This window comes from Mizuhopecten yessoensis, unplaced genomic scaffold (assembly GCF_002113885.1).
Source record: "Mizuhopecten yessoensis strain PY_sf001 unplaced genomic scaffold, ASM211388v2 scaffold2073, whole genome shotgun sequence".
In the NCBI taxonomy this organism is placed as follows: Eukaryota; Metazoa; Mollusca; class Bivalvia; order Pectinida; family Pectinidae; genus Mizuhopecten; species Mizuhopecten yessoensis.
Genome location: NW_018404364.1, coordinates 141,558 through 169,353, shown reverse-complemented (window position 1 = coordinate 169,353; position 27,796 = coordinate 141,558). Strand labels below are relative to the sequence as shown.

Here is a 27,796-nt window from a genome sequence, read left to right as displayed (position 1 = left end):
AATTAGGTAAATCACATTTTGATGAGTGATCGGCGTTTTAACTGGTCTGTGTCTGACATATAAGGGCTGATCTGTGATACCGTATGACCATTATAAAAGCACAGCAGGACGTTAAGGTATTGCATTGGTATTGGTCTATATCTCCCTTTCACCTGGATTTTTACCACTCGACAAAGTGCCCCGGATCAGGAAGACGACGGCACAAGGTACATGTACAAAAGTGGCTATGTTTACCTGTACAGTATACAGGACCGTATGATGATGTGTGTTGTAGTTGCACATGTGTCGATTTGGGTTATTGAAAAAACACCGAAAATACCATTTTTAAATTGAACATTTAAAAAAATTACGCAAACAAAAACAAACAGACAATTTAAAAAAAAAAATCAAAGGGAGATGTATTCCTTCTGATGAAGTCTAAACTTATAAATTTATCATCTTTAAAGCATAGTACATGGTTGTGTGTTGTACGGGTACCTTGCGCATCATTGTAAGATCTTAACTGTTGACACAAAGTATTTCAGTGAAAAGTGATCTATTTTGGGACTGATCCATCTTCCCTTCTTACGTACAAAGCTCGTTCTAGTTGTATCGCATAAAGATATGTACCTGTATCAACAGATAGCATTTCATAGATTGTAATGCCGGCAGTCAAATAGATGCGCTGCGTTCAATTAATAACTTGGAAACGGTTCAATTACCGACAAAAGTCTATTTGTTTTCTTGCCTTTAATAACCCTGAGCCCTAGATTCTTTCAAAGGTGTTCAAAATCCACAGAAACCTAATTTCGATATCATTCCTAGATAATATTTATATATTATAAAAGTGAAAATAAAATCCGCCCTGTGGAATTTGTTTTACGATTATCTGTCTTAGTTAATATAGACATATACTTGATAAAACTCACCGTAAACGTGGAAATGCTTGTGTTTTCCACCTTAATACATTTGTGCGAATATATCCACACGCAAATACAGAAGTACATCTATGTTAGCTAGATAGGGCGCTATATCGAAGGTCATCATACGCCTATTCCAAATGTCAATATTGTATCCTGTTTGAAGTTTTTCTCTCCAATATTTTGCACTGGTTACTTAGTGTATTTGTTAAATTTAGAAGGTAACGTCTAAATCGCAGGAAAGAGGGGGCGGGGCCGAATGGAAGAAATGTTTGTCATCGGACATTTTACATGTAAGAGAGCCGTGGTGCGGAGATATTTTTTTTGTGCCTTATTTTGTCGTAATTTTTGTATAACTCACGCAATGCATTGATGTTCCGCGTTTATTGGCATGTGCACGAAGTATCGTAACAAAGCCAGAACGCCTTTATAATACCATTTCCTGTATAGTGTTACAGTGTACATGTAGCTGAAATCAACAAGAGGTGTGTGTTGAGGAAAAATTCGATGGAGGCTTAATCTAATTATTTGATCATATACTATAACTACATTTCCCCCAAGCTGTTGGAACTGTTAATTTTACGACTTCCAAGAAGTAAGTAAGTAAGTACACAAATCGTTTTACAAATGAAACTGAGTCATCATTTAACACAGGTATCACTGGATTAAAGAATTATCATATAAAGTAGGAGATGGGCATAATTATTATTGTTTTCGTCATTTCAATATTATATGTTTATTTTGAAAATATTTAACATTTTTATTTGATTAATCAATCTTTTTAAGGCAATGTGGTACGGAAATAAAAGTCCCACATTTACCAGAAATGATGAATGCGTGACTTTAATTGTGATATAGAAACATCGTTTTTAAATCCGAATATGATAAAGCATGGCATAGCACTATAACGTTGTTACAACTCTGGTATAAAGTAACAATTTGTTTTCTTTATTATTTGTATTTCATAATTATTTCTATTTTTCAAGACGCAGGGGGTTGNAATACAATGGTACATTGATGTCGCACTAAAAATCAATTTACTTTTTCATTTATAAACGACCACGACCTGACTTTGAAATATAACGGTTTCCTATCGATTTTAATCTTAATGTATTATAGTTCCCAATTTTCTAGATAGACGGTATGAAAAGTGTAGCTATCAATTGCCGTAAGCAGGTTTGACCTAGGAGGTGACATTTAAACGAATCATCGCCTTTTTTCCTTTATCATAGAAATTGGTTGAATGTCCTTCTATTATGCATGCTATTCTTCTATGTTTTTTTCATTTATATATCATTATTATATGTTTCAAGCACATGTTTGTTTTCTCTAGATCAATGACTCCTTGGCCCACTTGTGTCAGGTGTTGTGAAAGTTGATTATTTTTTCAATACTTAGTTATTAGATATATTTTGAATCAGATATTCTTAAAAATGTAATTCCATCCCTCATATCAAATATGTTATTGCTTTGTTTATCCAACGTTTTATAACAAAAGTCATTAGCATGGGTTCTGTTACACCCATACCATTTGGTTGATCTATTTCAAGTATAATTGTATTTTTGAATTGTCTTAATTCAAGCTTGCAAAGATAACAACCTCTACAGTATTTGTTTGATTCTAAACTGGATATAAAAAATGATAGTTTCATTTCTGTTTTTGTAATTAGTTTTATGTATTTCCATAGGATACTGATTTATATGGCGTTGGGATTGCGCATGCTTATAAGGATCAAAGGGTAAATTTGTGCCGTAAACCAATGTCACCTGCTATTATCAGGCACTGGTTTGTTTGTTCAACGTGTCTAAAGTCGTATATTTACAACAAGGATCAACAGCACTTTAGCGCAATTCATCAGACAAACAATTTCATGGGTATCGAAAAAGCCACATCATTAAAGATATTTCAAAACTGATCGATAAGAAATTGCAAATATTCCGTCCTTGCGTATAGCAGAGTTATCTTCTCTTGGGAGCAGGTACTGATTGTTACGTCACTTGTTTGTGAGAGTGACGTCATCAATTTTTGAGAAAACGACGTAATTTTCTCACACAAACCAATGACGTAACAATCAATACCTGCTCCCAAGAGAAGATAACTCTGCATTATGCAAAGACGGAATTGATCATTTAAGGCAAAACCCTTGGCCTATTTTCATTAGAACTACCTACCCCTTGCCTGATTAGTCTTCATTGATGTACTAGGTCCTTACTCTAGGTATCGTGCTTTATGAAAATAGAGTGAATTTTTGAGGAACATTTGATGCCTTTTTATTTTTGTATACGGCTGTTTGGTCGCATAACGTATCATACGTCTCGTGTGCACATCGTGCATACATCGTTCACACACCCTTTGTACGTCGTCTGCACATTGCGCGCACAACTAGGCGATTTAACGTTCGATCGCCCCGTTATGCTATTAAACGTATGTCATATTGTAAGATCAATTAATCGATGCTACGTAATTTAATAAAATCCGGAAGGCTCGAGAGGAATAAGGTACATGTACATCGTATACGTGTTGCCTGTCTTATCCTTATATTTTGCACGCATCTAATTTTTCAATGTATGGTATACATCATTACAATGAACTAAAATTTCATTAATAGAAGGATTCTATCAAGCACAGTATTAGTTTTAGTGAATTTAATGCAGGTGATCGTCGTTTAAAGTTCATCGATGATTTGGCATTTTATCAAAACACAACACCTGTGTCCTACTTCACGGTTGACTAGTGATGCGGGGAACGTACACGTTACCTGCTGGTATTTAACAACATCATAATTCCTACCGTCAACCAGTTGAAATTATATGTATATGTCTCTGTATCTACAATTGTAGACACGTATCGAGTAAGGTCGATCTAAAGCAATGTTGATGCGTGATATGGTCATTAGAAAATATTGTAAATCTGACTGATATACATGTATAGCCACAGACTTAAATCAGGAAGTTCATAAATTCTAATACGAAATCCTATCAGTTCACAGGCCACTCCTTTATATCTATACACCACGATATATATCGAACAATGAACAATTGTGCGATTAACACATAATTTTTTCATCGTGCCCACACCGTGTGTGCACCGTGCATGCACCACATACAGATATCGTGAAACGTATTGCGACCTCACAACTATATTTATTGATATATTTAGTTATTTATCTATCCCCCCCCCCTCACATCTGCCCAGCATACCTCAAAGTCACCCCTCCCTTATTTTTTATTAACTTCTCAATAAAGCGGACACTACTGATAAAATAATAAGATATTAGTAGTATTTTACTTATGCTACCAAAGGGAAGCATATGTTTCTCTCTAAAGTCGGCTTCAGATCCGCTCTATTGCATTGGGGCAATCACACCACCAAACAAACCACTACATGTACCAGCTTACAGTATACATTACACATATTTAGTCCATCCTCAAATAACCTTGGCTGTTAATTTATGTCAATAGCTCGCTTGATGCTATATTCCAATCAATCTGTCCAGTTTTGTACATTTTTTTTATTTTGAGTTAGTTACTACCAATATTCAGTTTTGGGAAGTATTAAATAATTACTGCTTCCTTAAATGATGAAAAGGGGCTTAAAATAAGTCACCTTATCACCTTTCATCAAACATATTCGCCCTTCATGTTTGATAACATTCATGGCAATACCATATGTACTATTCTCAGAAACAAATGTCCAATTAAAAAAAATGTACCTAAGGACATTTTCTTCTCATTGCAGACTTACCTTAATCTATGCGTTCGTAAATACATTTTAAAACAAGTAGTAATTGTAAAAGGGGACCATTTTTNGTAGCCAAAACTCCCCACATAGTCGCAAAGATGCATCAGAAATGCCATAAATCACCTACATACTAAATTTGAGTGAAATAGAATAATATTTTAATTTCGACCAATCAGAAGCCTCCAGGTAGTTGGTATGGAAACGAAACCTATGTGGTTGCGTTTGCAGTCCACTAATACCCCTATACATTAGGTTTCATCAAAATTAAACAATATCTACATTTCGACCAATCAGAAGTCTTCGTGTGTTTGCTGTGTGGTCGCTATGGCAACGAAACCCATGCGGTTGAATTTGCAGTCCCCTAATATGAATATATATTTTCTTCAAAATCAAATAGTATCTGAGTTTCGACCAGTGTTGATTCCCTTTTTGTTTGCTTATCTGGTCCAAAGGAAAGACTGCTGAACCCATCTGTCTGTCGATTAGCAATTCTTCGAATTCTTTTTTTAGAACAACCAATCAGATAACAGGATTTTCACTTTAGGTAAAATAACTTGTATTAAAATAAACTTCAGTATTTACATACTCATACTGATTACTAAAACTGGTATCTTCCCCAACATCACCAACTTATTATGTCGATATAACAATAACAATGATCGCTCTACTTCTTATGTGATATCACCATAAAGAATTGGTGATATCAGCTTAATCACTTGAATTAAATAAAAAGTGAAACGGTGCACCATCGCATTAGCCAAATACATGAATAAAAAATTAAGCGATGGAAAACATGTGGACTTTTACTCCTTTTTTTAACATTTTCTTTCTTTTTCTTTTCGATTGGAGTGTCAATGAAAACAAAATTAATTATATGTAGCGTATACATAGGATTTGTAATAAGGTTGCCTTTAGGCTGATATTTTACGGGTTAACAATATCCACTGTCACACTCAGATACATGTTTCGCATTTCAATAATTTTCCAACTCTGTTTAATTTCTCTCTACTTAAAATGCAATTTATTTATGGACACCAGTTAAATACTTATGGAATCTATTTCTAGAAATCAATTCTTTACTTTTAGATCCAAGTTGTTGTAAATTGAGAAAATGTAGTACATTGTCAACACACAGATGCAAGTACTATCGAAGATAAAGCACACAACAGATATACAATTTCGTCACATCGTTGTACAGGTAAATTATAGGAATCGCTCACTTAGTCATAGCTTGACAAAGGAACCAGTCGGTCTTGAAACGTTGCGGCATGTTTAAAACGTACACTGTTTGTGTAAAAAGCAAAACTTTGATATAGCACACAATGTGTTTCAACACGGCAGCTGGTGATATGTCTATATAATGGGTTGAAACCTGTCATGCAGAAACGTAAGAAATTACGTTTATAAAACTACAACCTGTAGTTAATATCAGTTCTTCTTTGGATTGGGGCGTCATTCTGTGTGATACACACGGTACAGGAGACGTCGAACATTTCATAACAAACGACACAGCCTTCAGTTCTGGGTAGGGCTAATACTGCCTTTGATGCAAGAACAGACCCGTTGTATCCCTTTGCAAAACATTTTTTAAATATAACTTATTGTAACAGTTGATATATATATCTTTATTTTTGCTCACTTCTCTACTCGTTCTTTCGGTCTCTCTATCTTTTTGTCTTTGCATTAGGCTCGCTGTTGCGGGGACGTTAAATATAAAAAAAAACCTGACATACAGAACTATTACCAGGTATAGCACCCACCACAAGCTCCTTATTAGTAAACAAACCTTCCCCCCCCCACTATACCAAGAATAGAAATTAGGTTTTAAGATAGTAAATGTCTCACCCTCTCTTTAGGTCATTATCTTTGTCGTTTTCATCCAGTTTTGATTGTGTTCGTTTATATTGAAAATGTGGTTTTAATTTTCCATTTTGCTTCGTGTTTTTAACGAGTAGGTAATTCAGTTCTTCGTATTGCATTAAATAGGCGTTTAATATCGATCTTTCAATTTGAATATTATATTGCTTCAAAAATGGTTATAGTCCTATACGGATTTCTATCATTTTTTCTCTAGCATTACTGATAAGTGTTAGAACGAGTAAATATCTATACGATACATTTTTTTACGAATAGGTTATTCTATAACCTACATTTGATAAGCGTTTACAATTGATATTTCAATTCAAACACATGAAGTTTATTGTTTCAAAAAACTGTATTCCTTTACAAATTTCTACGTCTTTTGTCCCTAGCATCACTGAGGAGTCTTAGAACGGCTAAAAACTATTTGGTACAATCTGTTTACGAATAGGTACCTTAAATCAGTAGCTTGCATCAAAAAAACATTTCAACTCAAATACCTGTATTATATTGTTTCAAGAATAATTTGGTCTTATACGAATTTCTACACCTTTTCCTTAGCATTTCTAACGAGTCCTAAAACAACATGATTTTTTTTCTCATTTATTATAATGAGGATGTGTTGTATATATATTGCCTTTTTCATGTGCAATTACCCGAGTATGTCTTTCAGCTATCTTTCTTGCTAAGGTGATCACTTCTATTCTGAACGCTAGCTTAAAGTTAACGTTCAATATCATTATTTGTTGAACACTGCAAGTGACAATATTTACATGAACATATATATAAAGACAATATAGAATGTACGTTCCTAGGCTGTGTAGAAGTTGTCTTTTATTTAATTTATCGGAAACTATAACTACTAGTATACTAATGCCAATCAATATAGATAAAGTGTGTAATTATGCCATTGTGTTACGTGTTCTAAGAGAGAATGTAGTTATCATTGTCCTCATGACAAATCAAAGAATAAGCACAACATTAGCAGAATATGAAAATGCTGTTTACTTTATGTATTTGTATTAGTTGACAATTTTGTTCATTTTGTACTACTTAATTTGTTTTTAGAATATATTTTTTATATAATAACATTAGAGAATCATGTTAAATAGATAAGTAAATAAATAATTAATTGACGGGTTTAATTCTTAACTCTTTCTACAGTTTGGCTTAGCTCTGAGATGCTAATATCAAACGTTTATCTAAAAATCTGCACGATACTAAATGTACATATCTGTATATGTATACATCTATTTATATCATACTGGCATTTACATGAATATTTAAACATCAGATATGAATTTGAACGAATTAATAAGGATAGAATTGCTGGATATATCCGCTTGCATTTTTTTTTTAATAATATCACTTCACACTTCAAAGTACGAAGCCAAGTTGAACGATTTAGGTGATGTTACTATATTTAAATATAAGTCACCTGTTTTATTTAAATGCATGCACCTGTTACATGCCATATAGACTATGAATATAAATAACGTTGGAACATTTTTAGCGATGTATAACATCAGAGGCCTATGGTACATGGATGTTGTTTTTTGCGTCACTGATTCGTTCATATGTAAATAGCTCAAATGGGTTCTGATATCTGTACCTTCCTTCGTCGTTGAAATACTTAGTATAAATAATCTTGATATAATAATCGATCATTTGCCCTCTTTAATGTATTTATTAAACGGATCCCTGTTAACTTAACGGAAAACACTAAATAATTCCACTGCAGCTTTGTTGTCAATACCGTAACCTCCCCTTAATTTCATTTTGGATAGTTATCATGTAACCGTAGAGATAAGCACTCTTCTGTTGACCGGGTTAGAGGGCAGTATAAATTATCTGAGGTCCAGGAGTTCAAATATCGGTCTTGCATCATTGTATTTACTACGTTCACTGATGTTTGTATTTCTTTATATCGTCATAAATGTTTGTTATGCCCCCGCCATAAAATGGGAGGAGGGGGCATATAGTGTTGCCCATGTTTGTCCCGTCACGTCGCGTCTCGTCCCATCCATGAGCGGGGGCATTTATGTCTTACAGACATTTTCTATTTGTTGTGGTACGCTTTTCATCTTAGACATAATTCAAGAGTGCTATAAACAAACAGGAAACTATTTTTCAATGCATAGTTCCATATTTTTGTTTTGCGGTGGTACGTAAATCCTTAAGGATGTATAACTGGTTTTATTAGGTTTTAATTATTTTTGTGATACAGCTAAGGTGGATATGTTAGATTATTTACAACATTATTGCGGCTCAGCTTAGCGTTGAGCCAAGAGCATATAATTCCTATCGATAAATGTCTGTCTAAAATCAATAACATACTTCACTATCCTACTCGATTTTGCAATAAAACGTATTGCAGTGTGTCTGCAGTGTCCCGTGAACGCATTACAGCGAAGGCATGATATATAGCTGGCTATAAACTCGATGACTACCTTAACCACACACTAATATTGTGGGTTGTTTTCTTAAATTTGATAAGGACCAGTAGATAAAAAGGATGAGACATGTGTCAATCTATGTCTACTTCTTTCTATAAGCCGAAACTATGTTCGTAAATCTATATACTACATTACATGTTCTGCCCGTCCGGCTGTCCCGAAGCCAAGTCGAGAAAGCTGTTCCATTTACTCATGATCCATTCATAGCTGTTTATCTGAAATTTGTATCCAATCATTCGACACCAATGCCTTTTCGTCGCCAAAATGTAACAATGTTCACTGTAGCGTGGAGTATTTTATGGCAAATCCGTCTTCACCTGGTCCCATCAATATTTGAACGTATGCTGGGGAACGTTTGCACTTACATTTAAAAATGTACCTTGAATCCTCCAGATGTGTGACTGTAAAGGCCATGACGACCATCAGAGTGGTGTTGATACATTTATAACTTCGGCTTGATATAACGATGAAACAAACAGAAACGGGAACTATACATTGCATCCAGCATATGAATCATGTAAAGATATCGGTGTCTGTGAAAGAATATTCAAATCAGACGATGCGTTGGTTAAATCGATATTCAACAATTGCACTATCAACAAAGAAGGAATACAGTAGCTACACCATATAGAAAGTCAAGGTAAGGACTTGTAGACATGCAGTAAAATATCGCTGTTTTCGTTTAAATATGTACTTCTAACGGTTTTGATGTTGTATTTGTCTAATTTAATTATGTACATTCACGATTCCAATTCAGGCAAACGTATTAGACAAGCATAGCCCTATATAGGTCATCTTTCATGACATATTTGACTGAAATAATGTGACTCCTACATTCAAGATATCGTCAATATAACGATTCATATATGTAACAATGTCATTTTGTTATTCTAGGAATTATTTCGTAACGTTCGGGGAATTACAATATATAACAAGATATATGTTCTTATCCTTATCACAACAGTATACATTTTGAAACAATAATAGCCTACCAAGTGCAAGGGTTTGTAGTTTATATAGGAAAGATAGTTACTCAACTTCAAATTCGCATAATAGAGCACCAAACATTAAGTGCTGTTAACCAGTGCAAGTGTTGGTTCGTTATCTAGGAGAGCCAACTACAATAACAAAGCACCCACTGGAGGTACATTAGCTCACACGTAAATATTCAGAGAAAGTACATGAACATATTTATATATGGGCAAAACTTGTTTTGAAGTATCGTTGTTGGTTAATGCAGTTAGTACACCATTTTAATAATGCATTACAGCACTATAGCAGACGAAGGCAAAGTTTCTAATGATGCAACATAAACATAAGTTAAGCATTTAAGTTGCCTTTGTATTGCTGCGGATAAAGAAACAACAAATAAATGAGACCGCCGTGAGAGATATGTAGTGGAAAAAACACAATCGCGACAAGATGTCACGGGCCACCTAGCTGTGTTACTGTACAGCATTATTACAAGGGGAGTCATCAGAACATATAGACCTGTGTTAATCGAGAAAGCATTCAGGCATGCACAAACGTATGTATGTATGCAAATGCGTATATACGTGTGTGCATACACGCATGCATGCAGATATGCATACACATACACATATACCCATGCCTTAGAATGTGCAAGTGTATCCATCCGTACAAACATACATACATAAACATACACAAACAAACAAACCCAAAAACATGATATATATTTCATGTGTTTTCTTTTTAATCTTATAAAATTATATGTCGATCATCAGTTTCATCTCACGGCATTTTGCATATAGAATATCATATACCTATATATACACATAAATACTTTAGCATTTATAATATTCAATACTGTATGTGAATATATACTTAATTGTTGTTATGTATATTATATAGTTCTTGAGTTTCTCGGGTGTCAGCTTTATTCATTTCTTTACTCATAGAGGAACTAAAAAAAGATATTATTGGCTTATAAAATCTTTAGCTTTAGGGTATACAAATATTCGACCATGATTCTCATGTTTTTTCAAAGGTCTCAATATGATCTTGAAATTCACAAGACATTTTCAAGTACTGACCTTGCATTAATCAGCCTAGTTTTCTCAAACATGCCTACATTTGCTCTATAATGAATTATTGTACACAATGCCTTACCGCGTACTGTAGGATATTATAAAAGGATTATTACAATACCTCAATTTCACTTAAATATGATGAAATACAAGGTAAACTTGCTGCATTTTTTCAGAAAAATATCATTTAAATACCATGCAAAGCAGGTTACTTTTAACAAAAAAGCACTAATATATAAACAAGAACTTGAAAATAATATTACCTTGCATAGTAGGAATGTGAAATATCAGTACACTTGGTCAAAACATGCCTTGTTGGGCCGGGGAAGAGGTCGTGACGAGTGAAATCTGCATCGAAATGAGCCATGTTGGGGTATAGGTTAATAAACCTAGCTTGTTAAAAATCATTTCAACTAGTTGAAATGGCATCTACACACAAATACAATACATACAATCACACAGGACAAGTAAACATGTAACCCTTTTTCTATTTTTAGACACTAGAGTGATTTTCTACCACCTAAAGGCGCGTTCTATGCATGTTACTACCAAAGGAAAAATGAAATTAAAACATTTTAAAACTTTGGGCTGGGTCTGGTTTCTATTTCATATTGTAGGTCTACTCAAAATGAACATACAGCGAGCTGGAAAGTAACTCATGACGTGCATTTTAAAAAGATAATTTCATTTGAATGTCACTACCTTGCATGTATAGGGGAAAATACCACAAATCACAAAATATCAATGCTCAAGCCTCATCGCTCATTGTGTCCTGCTGAGAATACAAACATGAAAAATGTGTCAAATAAATTGAATCACTAGAATAGATATTGTTGAACAAATCTATGTCAAAAACTGTACAAATCTGTCATAGATCAGACAGGAAAAATGATTTAGTAACTGACCTGAAATGTCCTTATTCACTATATTCGTGCATAATGACCCGAAAGTGTTTTTGTGGTCTGGACCGTATCGTCGGTTTCGATGTCCCGGAAATAACCTTTGGTGTGATAGTATCAAAACGGAATAATGACTTCCTTTTCTGGATTACAAGTGTAATGTATATATTCAAGTGGAAAGACAATATGCGTTTCCGGCTTGCAAATAATATGACCAATAATATATATATCATTATATATTTACACAAATGGGCCTCAACACTTGGTGTTTGTACAAGAGACAGTAAGTAATATATTCAGAATAACACTCTCAATATAATAACATAACAAAATAATTAAGTTTTCTATACAATGACATAAGAATTTGGTGTACAATATGTTGTTTGTATCCCGTAGCTAAGAATACACACTAAATGTAGCTGTATCGTCTTTGCTCAGAAAGAGGACAAATCTTTGTTTTTGTGTGTTGGAAGAACAGCTATCATCTATTTAAAGCACATGATTGAAAAGAAAACAAATAATAATATCGATAAATATGTAAATACATGTTCGTATTGTACATTATGCTACATGTAAACAATGACAAACGTATCCGTGTGATAGTTTGTCAAGGTTTTTAACTATATAAAAATATATATTGTATTTGTATAATTTGGATATGTAAAAAATATTTGTGCAATTCATTTGTCAAATTACGCAATATTCAAGCACATTATATTATATAAACTTTATACTTTGTTTCAGTACAATACTATTAAATGGATAACATGTTCGACTTATCATACACAGAAGGCTATCCATCATGTAGTATACTTATTTGGTTTAAAAAAACAGGACGCAGGTAACACAGCATATGGGGGTACACAAAAGTAATATATATTGTGACTTAACATATACACAAATGATATTTGAATGAGATAGATTTAGGCAAACAGTAAAGAATATATATATATATATATATTGGGGTTCATCAGCAAGACCAGCATGAGCCTAAAATGATAGCAGTTCTCAATAGAGCACAATTTTTTAGATCAAATACATGTGGTGCCACAGGTGTACATATGTACATTAGAAGTACACTGTATGTGTAAACATGATTTTCGGTGTTTTTTAACAATGATCTGATGAAAAACGTCTAAATATACGGTATACATACACACAATTTAAAACTATCTTTCCTCAGCTGCAAATGTAGATCGCCGCTGCAGTTCTCAAAAGAACAAAAAAAAAAACAATCTTCGTGTCAAACTCCTGCACATGTGGCACCACAATTTGTCATAACTTAAGTATAAACTTGTGTAAAAAAGAAAACTATTTTTAATGTTTATTTACATACGTACTCTTGTTAAGAAATATTCATAATATTTTTTTTTATATTCAATGAAAAATTAAAACAATCATGTTATGGCTACATCTGAATGGTATGCTTCTCTCAATATTAACATTATCCTAGATATACATTTTTATGCAAGTTTAAAATCTTAGAAAACTATAGCTTGATACGGCTATTCATTTTTAACAGCTATACATTTTAGATCGATTGAGCCTTTTTAGGTGTATTGACCTGCAATGGGGCGATGGGATACATACCTTGATAACTGGAGCACATAGTTATGTCGATAACTTTACCACTTTCTTTCGTTGTTGTACCGGAAGTAAACAAAGTGGACAAGTATATAAAACATACGTCAGTTGTTTTCCGGATATGTTGTCCATTACCACAAATAGACTATATACATGCATATCCCAGACTTAAAAAACAAAAAGCAAATCCAAATCCATGCATATATATATATGTAATAGTGTGAAAAGCAACCAGCATGCATACTGTTTGGTATTTTTCTAAAGGTGTGGACTTCGATTTTCTAGTTTCAATTTAAATTCTTTGGGTTTCTATTTTTTTTTCCAAATAAATTTCTATAGTTTGGTCAAACACATACATTATTGTGTTGTCAAACACAATCTATATAGGAACAACTTTCATATTCATATACGAAATGTATACACTAGTATAAATCGATGATTTGTTTTAACATACAATGTGGTTTAGTAATAAATCTCCTACGGAAATTAGACGATTGGTCAAAAGTTCAGTTCCGTGGGTTTCTAGTAGTTTTTCCAAATCGTGATGACTACTACTATGGAAAATTCTACCGTTTTTGGTTTTTAACTTTAAGTTGACCTTTCTTGGACCACGTTGATGCTATTTGAGGGTGTTGGTAGGTTTACCTCAGCACATCCTGGTTGTACCGGGTAAAGTATTTAGTAATCATGATAGCAGTTGATTTTTGTTTAAATCGTTCTTTGATTATCGCAAAGGTTGATCTGCAAGCGAAGTTGCAAATACTATGTCTGTCCTTTCCTTGTCGGTATAGTCCAAGTTTGTGTGCAGTGTCGATTTCTGTCTCTATAATATCAAGGCTGAGTTTTTCTTTGCAAATTTTTATCACTTTTTTAACAGTATTCTCTATTGTTTCACGTTCATCTTTGTCCTGCATACCAGTTATGCGTATGGAATTAGATTTGCCATGTTGTTCCAAGTCGTTGATGGACATGACTTTGTCCCAGCTGTGGCCTTCTATCGCCTGCATTCTTTTCGCAGAGAGTCATTGGAAATATGGAGAGCATAGCTTTTTCCTTTTCAATTTATCTACTTCCTCTTTCTGTTCAGTTCAGTCTTAAGATTGCTTATCTGTAGTGCAAAATCGTGCTGGAGTCGTACTACCGCTGATTCAAATTCGCCGTTTCCTTTAGAAGGTCATCGAATGTCACAACTTGTTGTAGCAAAATCTCTATATTTTAAATCGTATCTGCCCTAACCCTCACCCTTTAACAATATGGTATCCTCACAATGGAGGGTTCTCTATCATTCACTCACTGACTCATTCATTTTTCTCTCTACAAATTATACCTGAATTCAAATATTGCAATTTGATAGCATGTTTTCATAAATAAAAAACATTTAGAAATTTGATTGGAAAATAAAATATTTGTTCATAAAGTATTGAACATCTACAGAACAAGAACATGATAGTACATTTCACAAAAAGCACACACATCCAGACGTATTTTTACATATACAACAGTATCATAATCACTTAAATAAAACATCAAAATAGCAACACTTATACATGCACTCCTACATACATACATACATACATACATGCATACATACATTCAGACAAGCAAACAAACATGCATACATACATGCGTACATACATGCGTACATACATACATAAATGCATGCACTTATATACGTACACATGCATGTAAATACATGCATACATGTTCATTATTATTGCATGTATCCATATACATATCAGAAAATACATATAATGTTCATGTACTCTACTCACCCTGTATTTATTATAACTGTAATATCTGTTTAAGCTAACAATACACTTGCGGTGATATCAATACTTCGCTTCCCTGCAATTTGATTTAATTTGAAAGATAGTCGGGCACAGTACCCCGTGCTCGTCTGCAGGTGAATGCATTGCAATAATAAAACATTATAAATTCAAGTTACCTCTTCTCCTGTATAGAGAGTGTTTAAGACCTGACATTCCAATGAGATATATGTAGACGCGTAAAACTCCGATGTAAGTCAATTTCCGTGTTTGTATTTAAAAAAGTAGCCAACGGGTTAATTATATGCAAATATAATAAGAATGCATATTGTAAATTGGGGTTTGCTAGTTATTTTGTGTGTGTACAATGTTGCGTCCGAACTATGAAACAGATAGCTTCGTTGTGCTACAATGGCCCTGAAGAATGTTAGACGTGCGAAATAAAAAAAAATATTGAGATCTTAATAACCTTATGATTATTAAATTATATATTCAATTTTATTTAGTGAATTAAGCTGTATATATTTTAGCAACAATTTGTTTGTTTGTTTGTTTCTATGTTAACGGCCCATCGATAACTGTAGTCAGTTAGGGCTATGGCGATTTTTTTATTTATTTTAAACAAATATGTGAGTAACGAAGATGAAATCAGATAAAACTGAATATCTTTAAAAGCATTCCAATGGTACAAAATGTATGTGTAAACATTTAAAAATAAAAAGGGGAAAAAAAACCCAGAAATAATGAATACGTTGTATGGAGTATGTGCTATACGTGTATATATAACGTCAAACAGGGTAGGGTGGGTTAAAAGTCATCAGATTAAATAGAATAGACCGATGTCTGTCAAATAGTTAAGTATTGCATTTAAGTCCATGGAACTGAAAAGAGTTTTCATATCCCGGCCTCAAACAAAATTATCACGAATATGTTTGAGGTCGGAACGTTCTATTAAAAATATTCCACTGTAAATGGAGCGGCACATGCGTGGCATGCAGGTGGATCTTTTCGTTTTCAAAGCTACGAATGAGTTTCTTTTAATTCCGACATGTAAGAAAAGTATTTGAGAAAAGTAAGTTTTTTTTACGTGTCTGTTTTTAGGATCTCGTAACTGTAAACTGTGCATGACAGATAGAGACTCTGAACAAATGATTGCCTTTTTAATGCGGTGTTTATCGAAATGTTTTGTGGACCAAACCAATGGCGCACGCTTCGGCAGAAAGATAGAGGTGCCGTCTGGTAGTCGAACTGAAGTGCAAGAATTAACATAACAACGGGCTTCTACCACTTTTTGACCTTCTTTAGAAACATCGATGTAAAGTTGTGTATGAGAGGGGTACTTCAAAATGCATTCCCAAAAGGAGAATGTTAATGCCATCAAGTGGAAGATTTGGGCCATTGTGTGCCTTTCGTTTCTGACAGAAATGCATGCACACAGTTTAAACAGTTTGAAACCGTTTTCGTCTGCCCAATTTTGTAATTTCTTGAAACTATGAAGAAGTTGTCGTTCTATCGTGTGCATGTTCTTAGATCTGTAGCAGATCAAGAAGTCATCCACAAATAACAACCCTTCTTTTGACTGACCAAGATATTTGAATATATTATTAATTTTAAGACCGAATAGGGTGACCGATAGGATTCCACCCTGATGGACTCCGGTTTAGCCGTTTCAGAAAAAGTTGAACCAACACGGACTTTGAACTGTCTATTTGATATGTAATTAGATATACAATTTCGTAGGTTTCAGCGCATACCAAAATCGTGAAGATATTTCATGATGCCTTATTGCCATGTAGTATCATATGCCTTCTCAAGATCAATAAACCCAGCAACAAGGTGTTCCTTCCTGGCGAAAGCCTCTCGTGTGAATGTCTCGAGTCTGATGAGATGGTCATTTATCCCTCTTCGGTTTCTTAAACCACTTTGAAGAAGGAATATCAAATCGTTTTCCTCAAGAAACCAAACTAGTCTTGTGTTTATCATCCGTTACAACTAGTCAAAATTGGATGATAGTAGTTTAGGTCAGTATCATCCTTATAATTATTGAGTTCTTTCAAGAATCTTTGAAAACTCAACAAAGTTGGCTTTTTTCCAGAATATGAAAAAAATATGTATTTGTGTAGTTATTTATGGATGGCGGTGCCTGAAAACAAATAAAAGAATGTGTTAATAGTTATTGAAACCAAATAACCTTAACATTAGAAACATGGATAATGTGCACACAATCCCCTTTACCATTTTTTACAATACTATTTATTATCTGGAAAGTGAGAATGCAAACCACAATAAACATTATTGATTGGACTTTCAAAACTGTGGATAAATGTATTGGTACTTACTCATTTACCACTTAAGACATATATGAACTCTTCCATTTTAAAGGTTGGAATAGTTCATTATGGAATTTCAAGGGAGAATGAGTTAAGACATATTCAACATTTGACAGAGGTAATTGGATGAAACGATCCTCATAACTGTAAAAGTGGAAACTCCCGTGTGTGAAAATGTTAACAAATTAACTTGCTATACGCCCGTCAAATGACAAGACGTATTATGGTATCACGTTGGCGGGCGGGTAGATGGGATGGTGTGCATGAACAGTATCTCGAGTAGTTTTCAATGGATTAACTCCAAACTTCATACGAACGTTAATTGCCATTATACCTCGGACAGGTGTGTAACCGCAATTATTGGAACGTAATTTACGGAGTTGTGCCCTTTAAGGTACAACCATACAAACAACTGCTAATTCAATGTATGACGGGCGTATTGTGTTCAGTTTTCACGGTATTAGCTCAATTGTTCGAAAAGTGGCAAATATAAGCCTAATCAGTGACTAGACTAAAATGTATTCGTTGTGTATCTTCAAATTACAACCAGAATCGCAGTTCAAATTATCTACATCGCAAATACTTTAGTACAGTAACATTACATATAAGATTGAGAGATTTTTCCTTGTATATATTGATCAAGTTATAAAGGCTGGTAAATGTCGTTAAAATTTGATTACGTTAATCACCTTAATCAACCAACATTCGGGCCCTGATAGGGTGGTAGCTCAGGATTCTAAAATATTTTTAAAAATAACTCAGGCCGCAGGCGGCATTCATTAAATATGTATCAAATATTTTTCGCGCCCTCGTCATATATTCAACCATAATACACACAGTCACCATGATTATTTCTAGTGTATTAGATGTTCAGGGTAAGGTCACACGTGACTGGCCATCCGTATTTCTAATGTATTAGATGTTCAGGGTAAGGTCACACGTGACTGGCCAACCGTATTTCTAATGTATTAGATAGGCAGGATACAGCCACACGTGACTGGCCAACCGTTAACTTTCCTGTATAGTAATAGGGACATATATCACCACCTGAACTAGACCAGAACGCAAATAGTTTTGTACTGGAAAAATATTGCCCATCCTAAATCTCTATTTACACGTTACTGGGGAAGAGGGTTTGTGTATGCTATTGGATTTGTCTATGCTGAGATTATAGCCATAGGTAATTATAATTCAAACAAAACAAAACAAAAACCTAATTAAACTTAAAAAGTGGATTCAATAATTTTACATAAATATGCAGCCCCATTTATCGATAACCCTTTTCGGCCTCCGCTGGCTCAATTTCGTCGCCAGCGATGACGTGAACTACTTAAAATACGATTATCATTCGTGATTATTGGAATTAACATTGAACCTGGTTTATTTCATGATAAAAAAATATATAGCAACGAGATGTGCATACGAAAAGGGAGACAAGGTGTAAAATCTGACACACGTGTCTTTGTTTACATACACTTCGGTTTCCTTTTTCGCTATCACGTGACAGATCATGTGATTTATTCGGCAGTCTTCGACGTAAACGAGCATGGCGCTGTATACAAACAGCACAGCAACCGATAAACACAGAGTAAAATGTGTCCATGTACAACAAAGTTGACAGTATGGCGGTACAAAACTCTTTAATTTTGGCTGATTTAAGCATTAATATCACTTATTTCCTGTTTCCTGGGTATGAAAAAAATATACGGCTATATTCCCTTTAAGCTATGGCCAATAAGCATACAATACGGAAATTAATATATATATATATATGTATACATGTATACATGTACAAAACTTGAGACATCTTGGCAGTGTAGCATACTGGACAGTGTAGCATACTGGACAGGGTACATGTACCAACTCATTGCCGTAAAGGCCAAAGCTTGATATCTTAAACAACTCTGGGCTAAATTTCACTGTCCACTTTAACTTGTACTCTACTGTACCTGGGTCCATTTAAGTTTACTTATTTGTACAAATACGGGTAATAATACTGAGAAGTTGTATGTTTGCAAAAGACTGGTGTCCTACCAAGGAGGGAGGTTTGTACTCTAAGACACTAAAAGGCACATACATCAATTTAAGCTTCATCTCTATGGCCCACTAATCTCAGACAAAGACTTAGCATACCTGTATTCACCATATTTCCCGTAAAATGATTCATTTGGACTTGGCATTATAATGATGAAAGGTATAACTAATCAGTCCGTTTATAACATTATATTTACCTGTTTTACACTCATCCTCGCTACTCGAGGGGTTACGCTCACTTTCGCTATCTGCACTCTTGGAATATGTCATGGTGAAATTGAAGTCGCACGGCTAGCCATTTGATTGATCTAAGGGGGAAACTTACTAATCGCTAGGCTGATACATGTCATTTGAAGATGGCAGAGGAGCGACACCCGACTTCAAAGCCACTAATTTTTTTCCGTTACGCGACCGACAAACCAAACTAGTCTTCTCGTCTCATCCACAGGGTGATTCACGCCGAGCCGTCCATTTTGTTATGTTAAATTCCAAGGGTTGCGATCGCTTTCGCTCTCTGGCTCCCTGCAGTATCGCGGATGTTATACACTATAACCTTCTGTTATTTAGGTAATAGCCTATCTGTATCTATCATATATAGCAACCGTAACATTACGTTTGTCCATAATTTGACATGTTAAAGGTCTGCACCTCTGAGGTTTAAATCACGTTCAAATCTCGCTTTGATCTAGTTTAACAGGATTCAAACAAATTTAACAAGTTAAGATAATGTTTTTTAAAACGACCAATTTCGCGGCCATTGTGAAAATGTGAATTTTATGTTTTTAGACACTTGGTTAATCACTTAAATTGTCATAGCGTCGCCATTTTTTATTGTAGAAAGTTCAAGTTTATAATGTTCCATTTATGAAAACATTGTGTGACAAAATTATACAATATTGATATTTTAGTTCTCATTTTTATAAGTTGAAGCCCATTTGTTTTTTGATCCTGTAAAAAATTCAAAATAACACTAAACGACAAAACAAGAAGCACATTGACTGCCCCTCCGAGCATTTTACCCCTTTTATTTCAATCCAGTGAATATTGAGAAAAATTAAGAAGTTTGTCATCAAAACTATCATATTAAGCGTAAAAAAAAGGATATCTGGTAAAAATGGGGACTTTGTTTCTGAAAATTAAGGGTAGATCAAAATATAATTTGAAAATGTTTAACTTCCACAATTTCTTTTTTGCGAACATTTAAAGTTTTCTGGGGGCACTGTTTCACGATGCGTACGTAAATGTACGGGTACACGTAAACCGTACGTAAGCTTGTTGGTCCGTTTCACGACGCACACATAAGTTATAAGGAGAAAGCTACAAGGCACGGGATGTGATGAACATTTGAATAAAAGAAAGTTGGGAATAGTGATTAGACTATCACTGGTTTCGTTTGCATGGAGAAGGAAAAACACATGGTCCGGGATACATCGATATTTTATTACTTAATACATTACGGAAGTCAGCTTTGTTAAATTATCATACTTTGAACTAGACTGTTATTCTAAGGATTACTCTCCTCCCCCCCCCCCCCCCCCNCCAGTCTATCTTTCTCTCTTCACTACCTATCTGTCTATCTCTCTTAATTTAAGCCAATGCTAATATATATGTATTAGGCCACCTTGAAAATGTGTATAAATATATTGTAAGGAAAGGGCTTAATATAAGTTGTTAAACTTGTGCCCAACTCGCATTGTATATAAATTACAATAAAATATGTTAAAATCAAAACATAAGTTACGAGTGCACGTTAATAGGTTACGGGTAAATTACACCATAAACCGAACGTAACTTACGCCAATAAGCACTTGTCGTAATTCACACGTTCAAGTGAGTCTACGTGCAGACGTCATAAAAGAAAACAAATGGCTGCCGAAGGGTGTCGTTTTAACCCATTAAACTCAAGTTGGGATTTCGTAGGGGATCAGTAATCTGAGTGTTCAATAAAGTTCTGTTCTGTCTTATGTTTCAAAACCAACAAAAGACAAGTAGGGGCCAAAAGTACAGTATTTTCCATTGTTTTACTTAGATAGTAATTGCGACGGCCTTTTATGACTTTATATTCCATGCATTTCTACATCTTAATATTGAATTGTATAGCCTTTTGTGATGAAATTAAACGATATTTTAATATTTATCAAGTAGAACTTTGATTTTCAATTCTGCCATAATATCTACGTTTGCTGATTTTGAAGATATTATGTTTTGATCAATCTTGATCAATCTTGATGATATCAGAAAAATCGCATTTCCGCGAATTCGGCAATTTTGTTTAACAAAAAGTACAACAGTAATACGGAATGAAAACTCGAAAAATTATATTTCATATAGAATATATATAAAATTTTATTTTTATAATATTTCCGATTGACTGTAAAATTATTTCATACGAAATGTTTAGAAATGGATGCAAGATGTTGTATACAATAATGTGCTGTAAGTCTTCAACGTTACATCATTTTCCCTTTGGATTGTATGTTATTTTACTGTTGTTCAATAATGTTTTGAAAATCGAAACAACTTCAGACCTCTGATTAATGTTTTCCCAAAACTAGACCTCATGGGGCAAAAATGACAATATTTACATGTTATGGTAAACCTAAGAGTTATAGTCTTAAGGATGAATAGGTATAACACGGAAAGCATCTTCAATGTTTGTCTTTGCTAATAACAACCTGTTCCGAAACTTTTTACGAGTTAAATACCTTTGCCATTTGTTTCATAGATGAATTTGTTTTTTCTTTGGAAATTCCTGCATCGAGTGAGTTTCCTTCTAGATATGAAAAATCAAATCTGAGCTTCCCGGGGACAGATTTTGGGATAAGGCCCGAGGGAGAGCAAACAAAAGCATAAAAGAGGGCTCTGTAAATGGTCCCAAATGTTTGTTTATGTGTAGTTCCTTTTATTTTATTTTCCAATACTGCCTTTATAATATCTCTAATTGATTTGTGACTTTTTAGAATATAACTTAGCACACCCTCCTTCACAACCAATAGAAAAACCATGTTGAATGCCTGCCAGAAGGCTTACAGTGGAAGAACTCTCATACCCCACAAGTTCTGAATTGAGAACTTCATGCTTAACCACTGTTTTTGCTGGGGAACCTGTTTGACCTTGTGTAGCCTTGAAACATTTTGCTTTGGTGCGGCTGCCAAAAAAAAAGAACTGACACAGTAGTTTATATCTGCATTGGAATGCTGTGCATGGCATCCCTCTGTTGCAGGCAAAGCAGCAGACCTTTTGACGGGTTGCGCGTTGCACATTGTGTGGTATCTTTACCGTTGACTGTTGTCGGCCACGCAAAGATCGATGGTTAGCTGTTTTGGCCAGGGAGGTCGATGGGCTTGTTTCGTCGTATTGTCTCCATGCCACGTCCCCATGATTGCCTTCTAGTGCACGGATTAGTGCAGCGTATCAGTTAATAATAAGTTAATTAGAGACCCAAGCACTAAAAGGGATCCCTGCTGATAGATCGATAAAGGAACTGTTTGTGTTTGTGGATGGATCCATACACTCACCCTTGCTACCGAACAGATTTTCCAATAATGACATAACTGGGTTGCAATTGTCTGGTAGACATACATCTGTCAAAATGTCTAAGTCTGGTGTCAGGGCCAAGGGAGACTCGGGCTAACATGGACCTGAATATTACGTGTAATGTAATTCTCTTAACACCTGAATTGTAAGCTGTAGTCCCTTTTATACATTTTACATCTAATGCTGTAGTTGGTCGGTTTGGGTGGGGTCGAGGAAGTGTGTTCAAACCGTGGTATAATTATTGTTGTGATTGTTGAGTCCAAAGACTCAAGGTAATAAAGAACTTGTACTTGAACCCTATCAGTGAACTATCCGATACAGTGCGTACACACTCTCTATCGATAGGCGAAACTTGTCGAGTGCCATAACAACAACAAAACCTTTTCTTATTCATAACATTTTTGAAAATATTTTATTGTGTAAAATTGACGTTATATGAAGAAAATAATCTAAAACCTATGTTAACTTTTTGGGTCATTTCGATGCCTAGAACAGTTATCTCCCCTTCATGCGAATTCGTTTTTTACGTGAAAACGTCAGAATAGTTGACTTATCTCTCATTGGATCCCCAATCAAAGAACAGAAAGTATGAAATGTTATTCTTAATCAGCAAACCAAACGGCGCAAGAATTACTGGATATGGTGGAACAGACCCCATCTACCTCACAAGTATATTTGGCGAATTTTATACAAATATTCCATTTATTATATTAAACCTGTTATATTTTAATTTTGTAGAAATCTAAAGGTTTGTTTAACTCCAATAATTTGCATATGTTAATATATTGGATTATTGAATGGAAATACAGTTACACTTATTATAAAGTACATGTAAATCTACCTGTATATAATTTATGCATTTTTACTGCTGTAGGAAATGGACTTATCTGCATTAGATGAGACGTAGTTTTCTAAAGAAGAATTTATTGTTTTGGGGACAAGGAAGAGGAATAAGGAGAAAAAACAGTAATAGAAACCCGGTGTATTTCGAGATAAGGATGAACGCCATTCGAAAACGTCAACGTTTGTCTGTGTTGATAGTGCTTGTGTGTTGTCTGATTCTGATAAATATTGTTTTTCTGTATAAAGATAACAATGTTATTCCATATTCTGAATTTACTTATCCGGTAAAAATGAACTTTTCAGAAAATTACAAGGTCTTCAAAACAGAAGGACGACAACCTGCGTTCAATATTATTAATCCACATCCGTTTAAATACATTCATTTAAGAAAGAAATGCAAGTTCAAGGAAAATGGAACACCTTCGCTTTTGATACTAGTGAAATCTACGGTGAACAATTTTCATTTACGTGACGCTGCTCGAACCACCTGGGGAAATTCAACGGGAGAGAACATCGAAATTGCTTTTTTGCTTGCGCATCGAGAAGCAGAACAACCGGAAGTTGATAAAGAAGCGGCCTTATACGGTGATATCGTACAGGAATCGTTTCTGGATAGCTACATGAACAACACTTATAAAACTATTATGGGATTTAACTGGGCTGTTCAGTTCTGTGGTCAAGCCAGCCATATTGTTTTTGTAGACGACGACCATTATCTGAATATTCAAAACCTCCTTACTTTTATTGAAACACTGAATGCATTAAACAAAGGCGACTTAATGATTGGAAATTTATTAAAACATAGCATTCCGTACAGGTCCAGATTTTCAAGATGGTCCGTGTCCCTACAGCAATATCCCTTTGATAGATATCCGCCATATTTGGCAGGAGCTGTATATTTGGTGTCACGTGACACAGCAAACAAAATGGTGTTTGCATTTCCGTATGTTAAGTATTTAGGAATCGATGACGCGTACCTTGGAATAGTAGCACGTAAAGTAGGTATCGAACTACAACACGAGGAGACTTTTATCATCCCTCCTTTCTTATTGTATACAGATCCTTCCCAGGTGGTTTACGGCGAATTCAAAGATGTAACAGACTTCGAAATAGTTAATCGTGTCCTGCACCGTTTTGCTGAGGTGAAAATGTGTATTTTTACTTGGAAGTGTCAGTTTTCCTTTTTGCTTTGACAAGTTAACTCTGCTTACAGGAACTTATTTTGATTAGACGTTCGTTGCTTACAAATATTCTGATGAAGTTACATTACTAAAATCTATCGTCAGTCATAAAATAACACATTGTATTTTTTAATATATTTTTTTAACGTATTTCCGCGATGATAGGCATCTTCGGTATTGATTGAACACTATTCTCTTTGTCATATGGAGAGGACTGTCACGCTTCACATTGGCAAATATAACAATGACGACTTAACCAGATCACTTGTTTTGGTTCTGTGTAGAACGTGTTTTAGTTCTGTGTATATTTAATGCTATAACCGTATTTTGGTTCTGTGTATATATAATGCTATGAATGTCTTTTATTCTGTATATTAAATGTAACTTTATAGTTGTGGGATCGCACAAGGCACACAACATTACCGTGTACACACCGCGTACGCACATCTTTCGCATACAATGAGAACAAATGCGCAATTTTACAATCGATCGCCCTGTTGTGGGAGAAAATGCATGCATTATGTGCGATATGGTATATTGTAATGATCGGTTCATCGATGATACAGAATGAAAGAAATCCGGAAGGCTCGAGCGAATTAAGGTGCACAGTACGTATTTTGTGAGTTATACATTATTACAATAACTGTAAACTATCAATAATGGGGTCGCACTGACCAGATACAGTACTTAAACATGTACAGTATATCTGCTTACGCTTCTTTCAAGGTGCATGGAGTTTAAAAACAATTTTCGTTATATCTCCATTACAGTTAGATACATATGTAACCATGTAAATCTGCTAGAAAAATATGTCAACATACTTAAATCATAAATACGAAATTCAATTCATTCATTCACAGGCCATTCATGAATTCATATCAACCAAAATACATATCGAACAAATGTACGATAGCTATCGCACAGTTGTGCGCACGCTATTATGGCACAGTTTTGTTACCATGCGCACATAATGCGCAAACTGTGTACACACCGTGCGCTCATCGTCCGGACACCACCTATCGTGTGACGTTTTTGCGTGACTCCACAACTTTACAGTTTATGTTTTTGTTTATGCTCATGATAATGCCATATATTTCTTGTCATAATTGCCACGGCTCTTGCTTCGATATCGTAACATTATGTTGTTGTTTTTTTCTAAATGTACCTGACATGTGTCGTCTACAAAGCAAATTACATGCTTACACTTTATGAATAACTGGTCGTATTCTCATTGACTAGTTTCAATGGTTTCTGTCTGAATCTTCGTTCATATTTTTCTTTAGTTTTAGTGATTTTGAGTCTGAATTGTAGTTTTGACATTTCGTATTCTCTTGTGATCCTTTTTATTTTTTTGCATTTTCTTTACTTATGGCCGTGACGCCACATGCTATTTATTCCTAACAGTATCTTGTGTACATAGTGGTAGTTATTTTTGTTCCCTATCTCATAATAATAATAATAATAATTCGAGGTTCTTATATACCGCTTCATCATGACCTAGTTCGTCGGTCGGATAAAAGCGGTTCACAAATTAGTATCGGTGGTAATAAGGCCTTTACAACCAGCCAACATATTTCTTAACTCCCTGGGGAGTATACAGCCGGTGATGCCATTTTGGCACTTACAGCTAGCATTCAACAATTCCAGGACTGCCCAACTACTTATTCATTTACAGATGAGTAGACTAGAACAAGCGGAATAAAGAGCATTGTTCAAAGATACAACACAGTGCCCTGACGTGGCTCGAACCCGCAACCCTTTGGTCAGGAGCCCGGCGTCCTACCACTACACTACCGTGCCTCCGTCACACAAAGCAGCATCATGTCTAATTTGTATCTCTGACCAACTACAGCAAAATCAAATAATAATAAAAGCACATACAAACAAGACCATTGCCTTTCTACTGTAAATTTTCTTATGTCCTCCTCTTTAGAATAAGGTTCGACTTTACAATAGAAAATCTTTCATGTGCCACATCAATAAAAGTTCTTCCTCTCATGCAATATCTAATTTATACTTAAAATATGTAAGTTATACTTACAATATCGAAGTTATAATTTATTTATTTAATCACATTTGCAATGTTCAAGAACATTTCTCATAATATCAAGGGAGATAATTTACATAAGCCATGAACTTGTCGTTAAATCCCTATCCAGGTATGCTTCAGGTGTTTTAGTATGTTGTTGCACATGTAATTATTGAATGAAATATCGTATAAACTAAGTTATACTTATACTGCATTTGTGTATAAATATGTTCATGGCTGAAACGCACGGCTAATTAACACAATTTGGAATTTTATTCTATCGGTCAACATTTTACATCCTAAGGCTCCCAATTTTATTTCTTGAAAAATGATGCCGTGGAGAAATGCAAAATGATGATGATGATTGTGATATTGTTGATACCGTGCGTTATAGATAGAAAAATCAAAAAAATCTGCGAAATATTGTTTTGATCGATTTACATTCATAAAGTGATTATGTATTAAACTTGTTTCTTATATAAGTTTTATGTTGTATACATTTGGACAATTAAAAAACGCCATTATAGTAGGTATGAACATATGGTTGAAATCGTGCCACGTTCGTTTGTATGAGCAAAATGGTTAATG

The 27,796-nt window shown here is 34.6% G+C and overlaps 1 protein-coding gene across 6 annotated transcripts; it reads left to right on the top strand.

Annotated features, from left to right (window-relative positions):
- On the top strand, positions 1–27,536 carry LOC110445052 (beta-1,3-galactosyltransferase brn-like). Of its 6 annotated transcripts, none has more exons than XM_021489445.1 (2): positions 1–206; positions 24,030–27,536. In XM_021489445.1, exon 2 carries the CDS (start codon positions 24,052–24,054, stop codon positions 25,189–25,191), a length of 1,140 nt encoding a protein of 379 aa, XP_021345120.1. In that variant the 5' UTR covers positions 1–206; positions 24,030–24,051; the 3' UTR covers positions 25,192–27,536. The 6 variants fall into 6 exon arrangements, with proteins under 6 accessions (XP_021345120.1, XP_021345109.1, XP_021345092.1 ...); XM_021489434.1 differs by lacking the exon at positions 1–206 and adding an exon at positions 1,207–1,494; XM_021489417.1 differs by lacking the exon at positions 1–206 and adding an exon at positions 1,207–1,498.
- Positions 27,537–27,796: the final 260 nt, after the last annotated feature.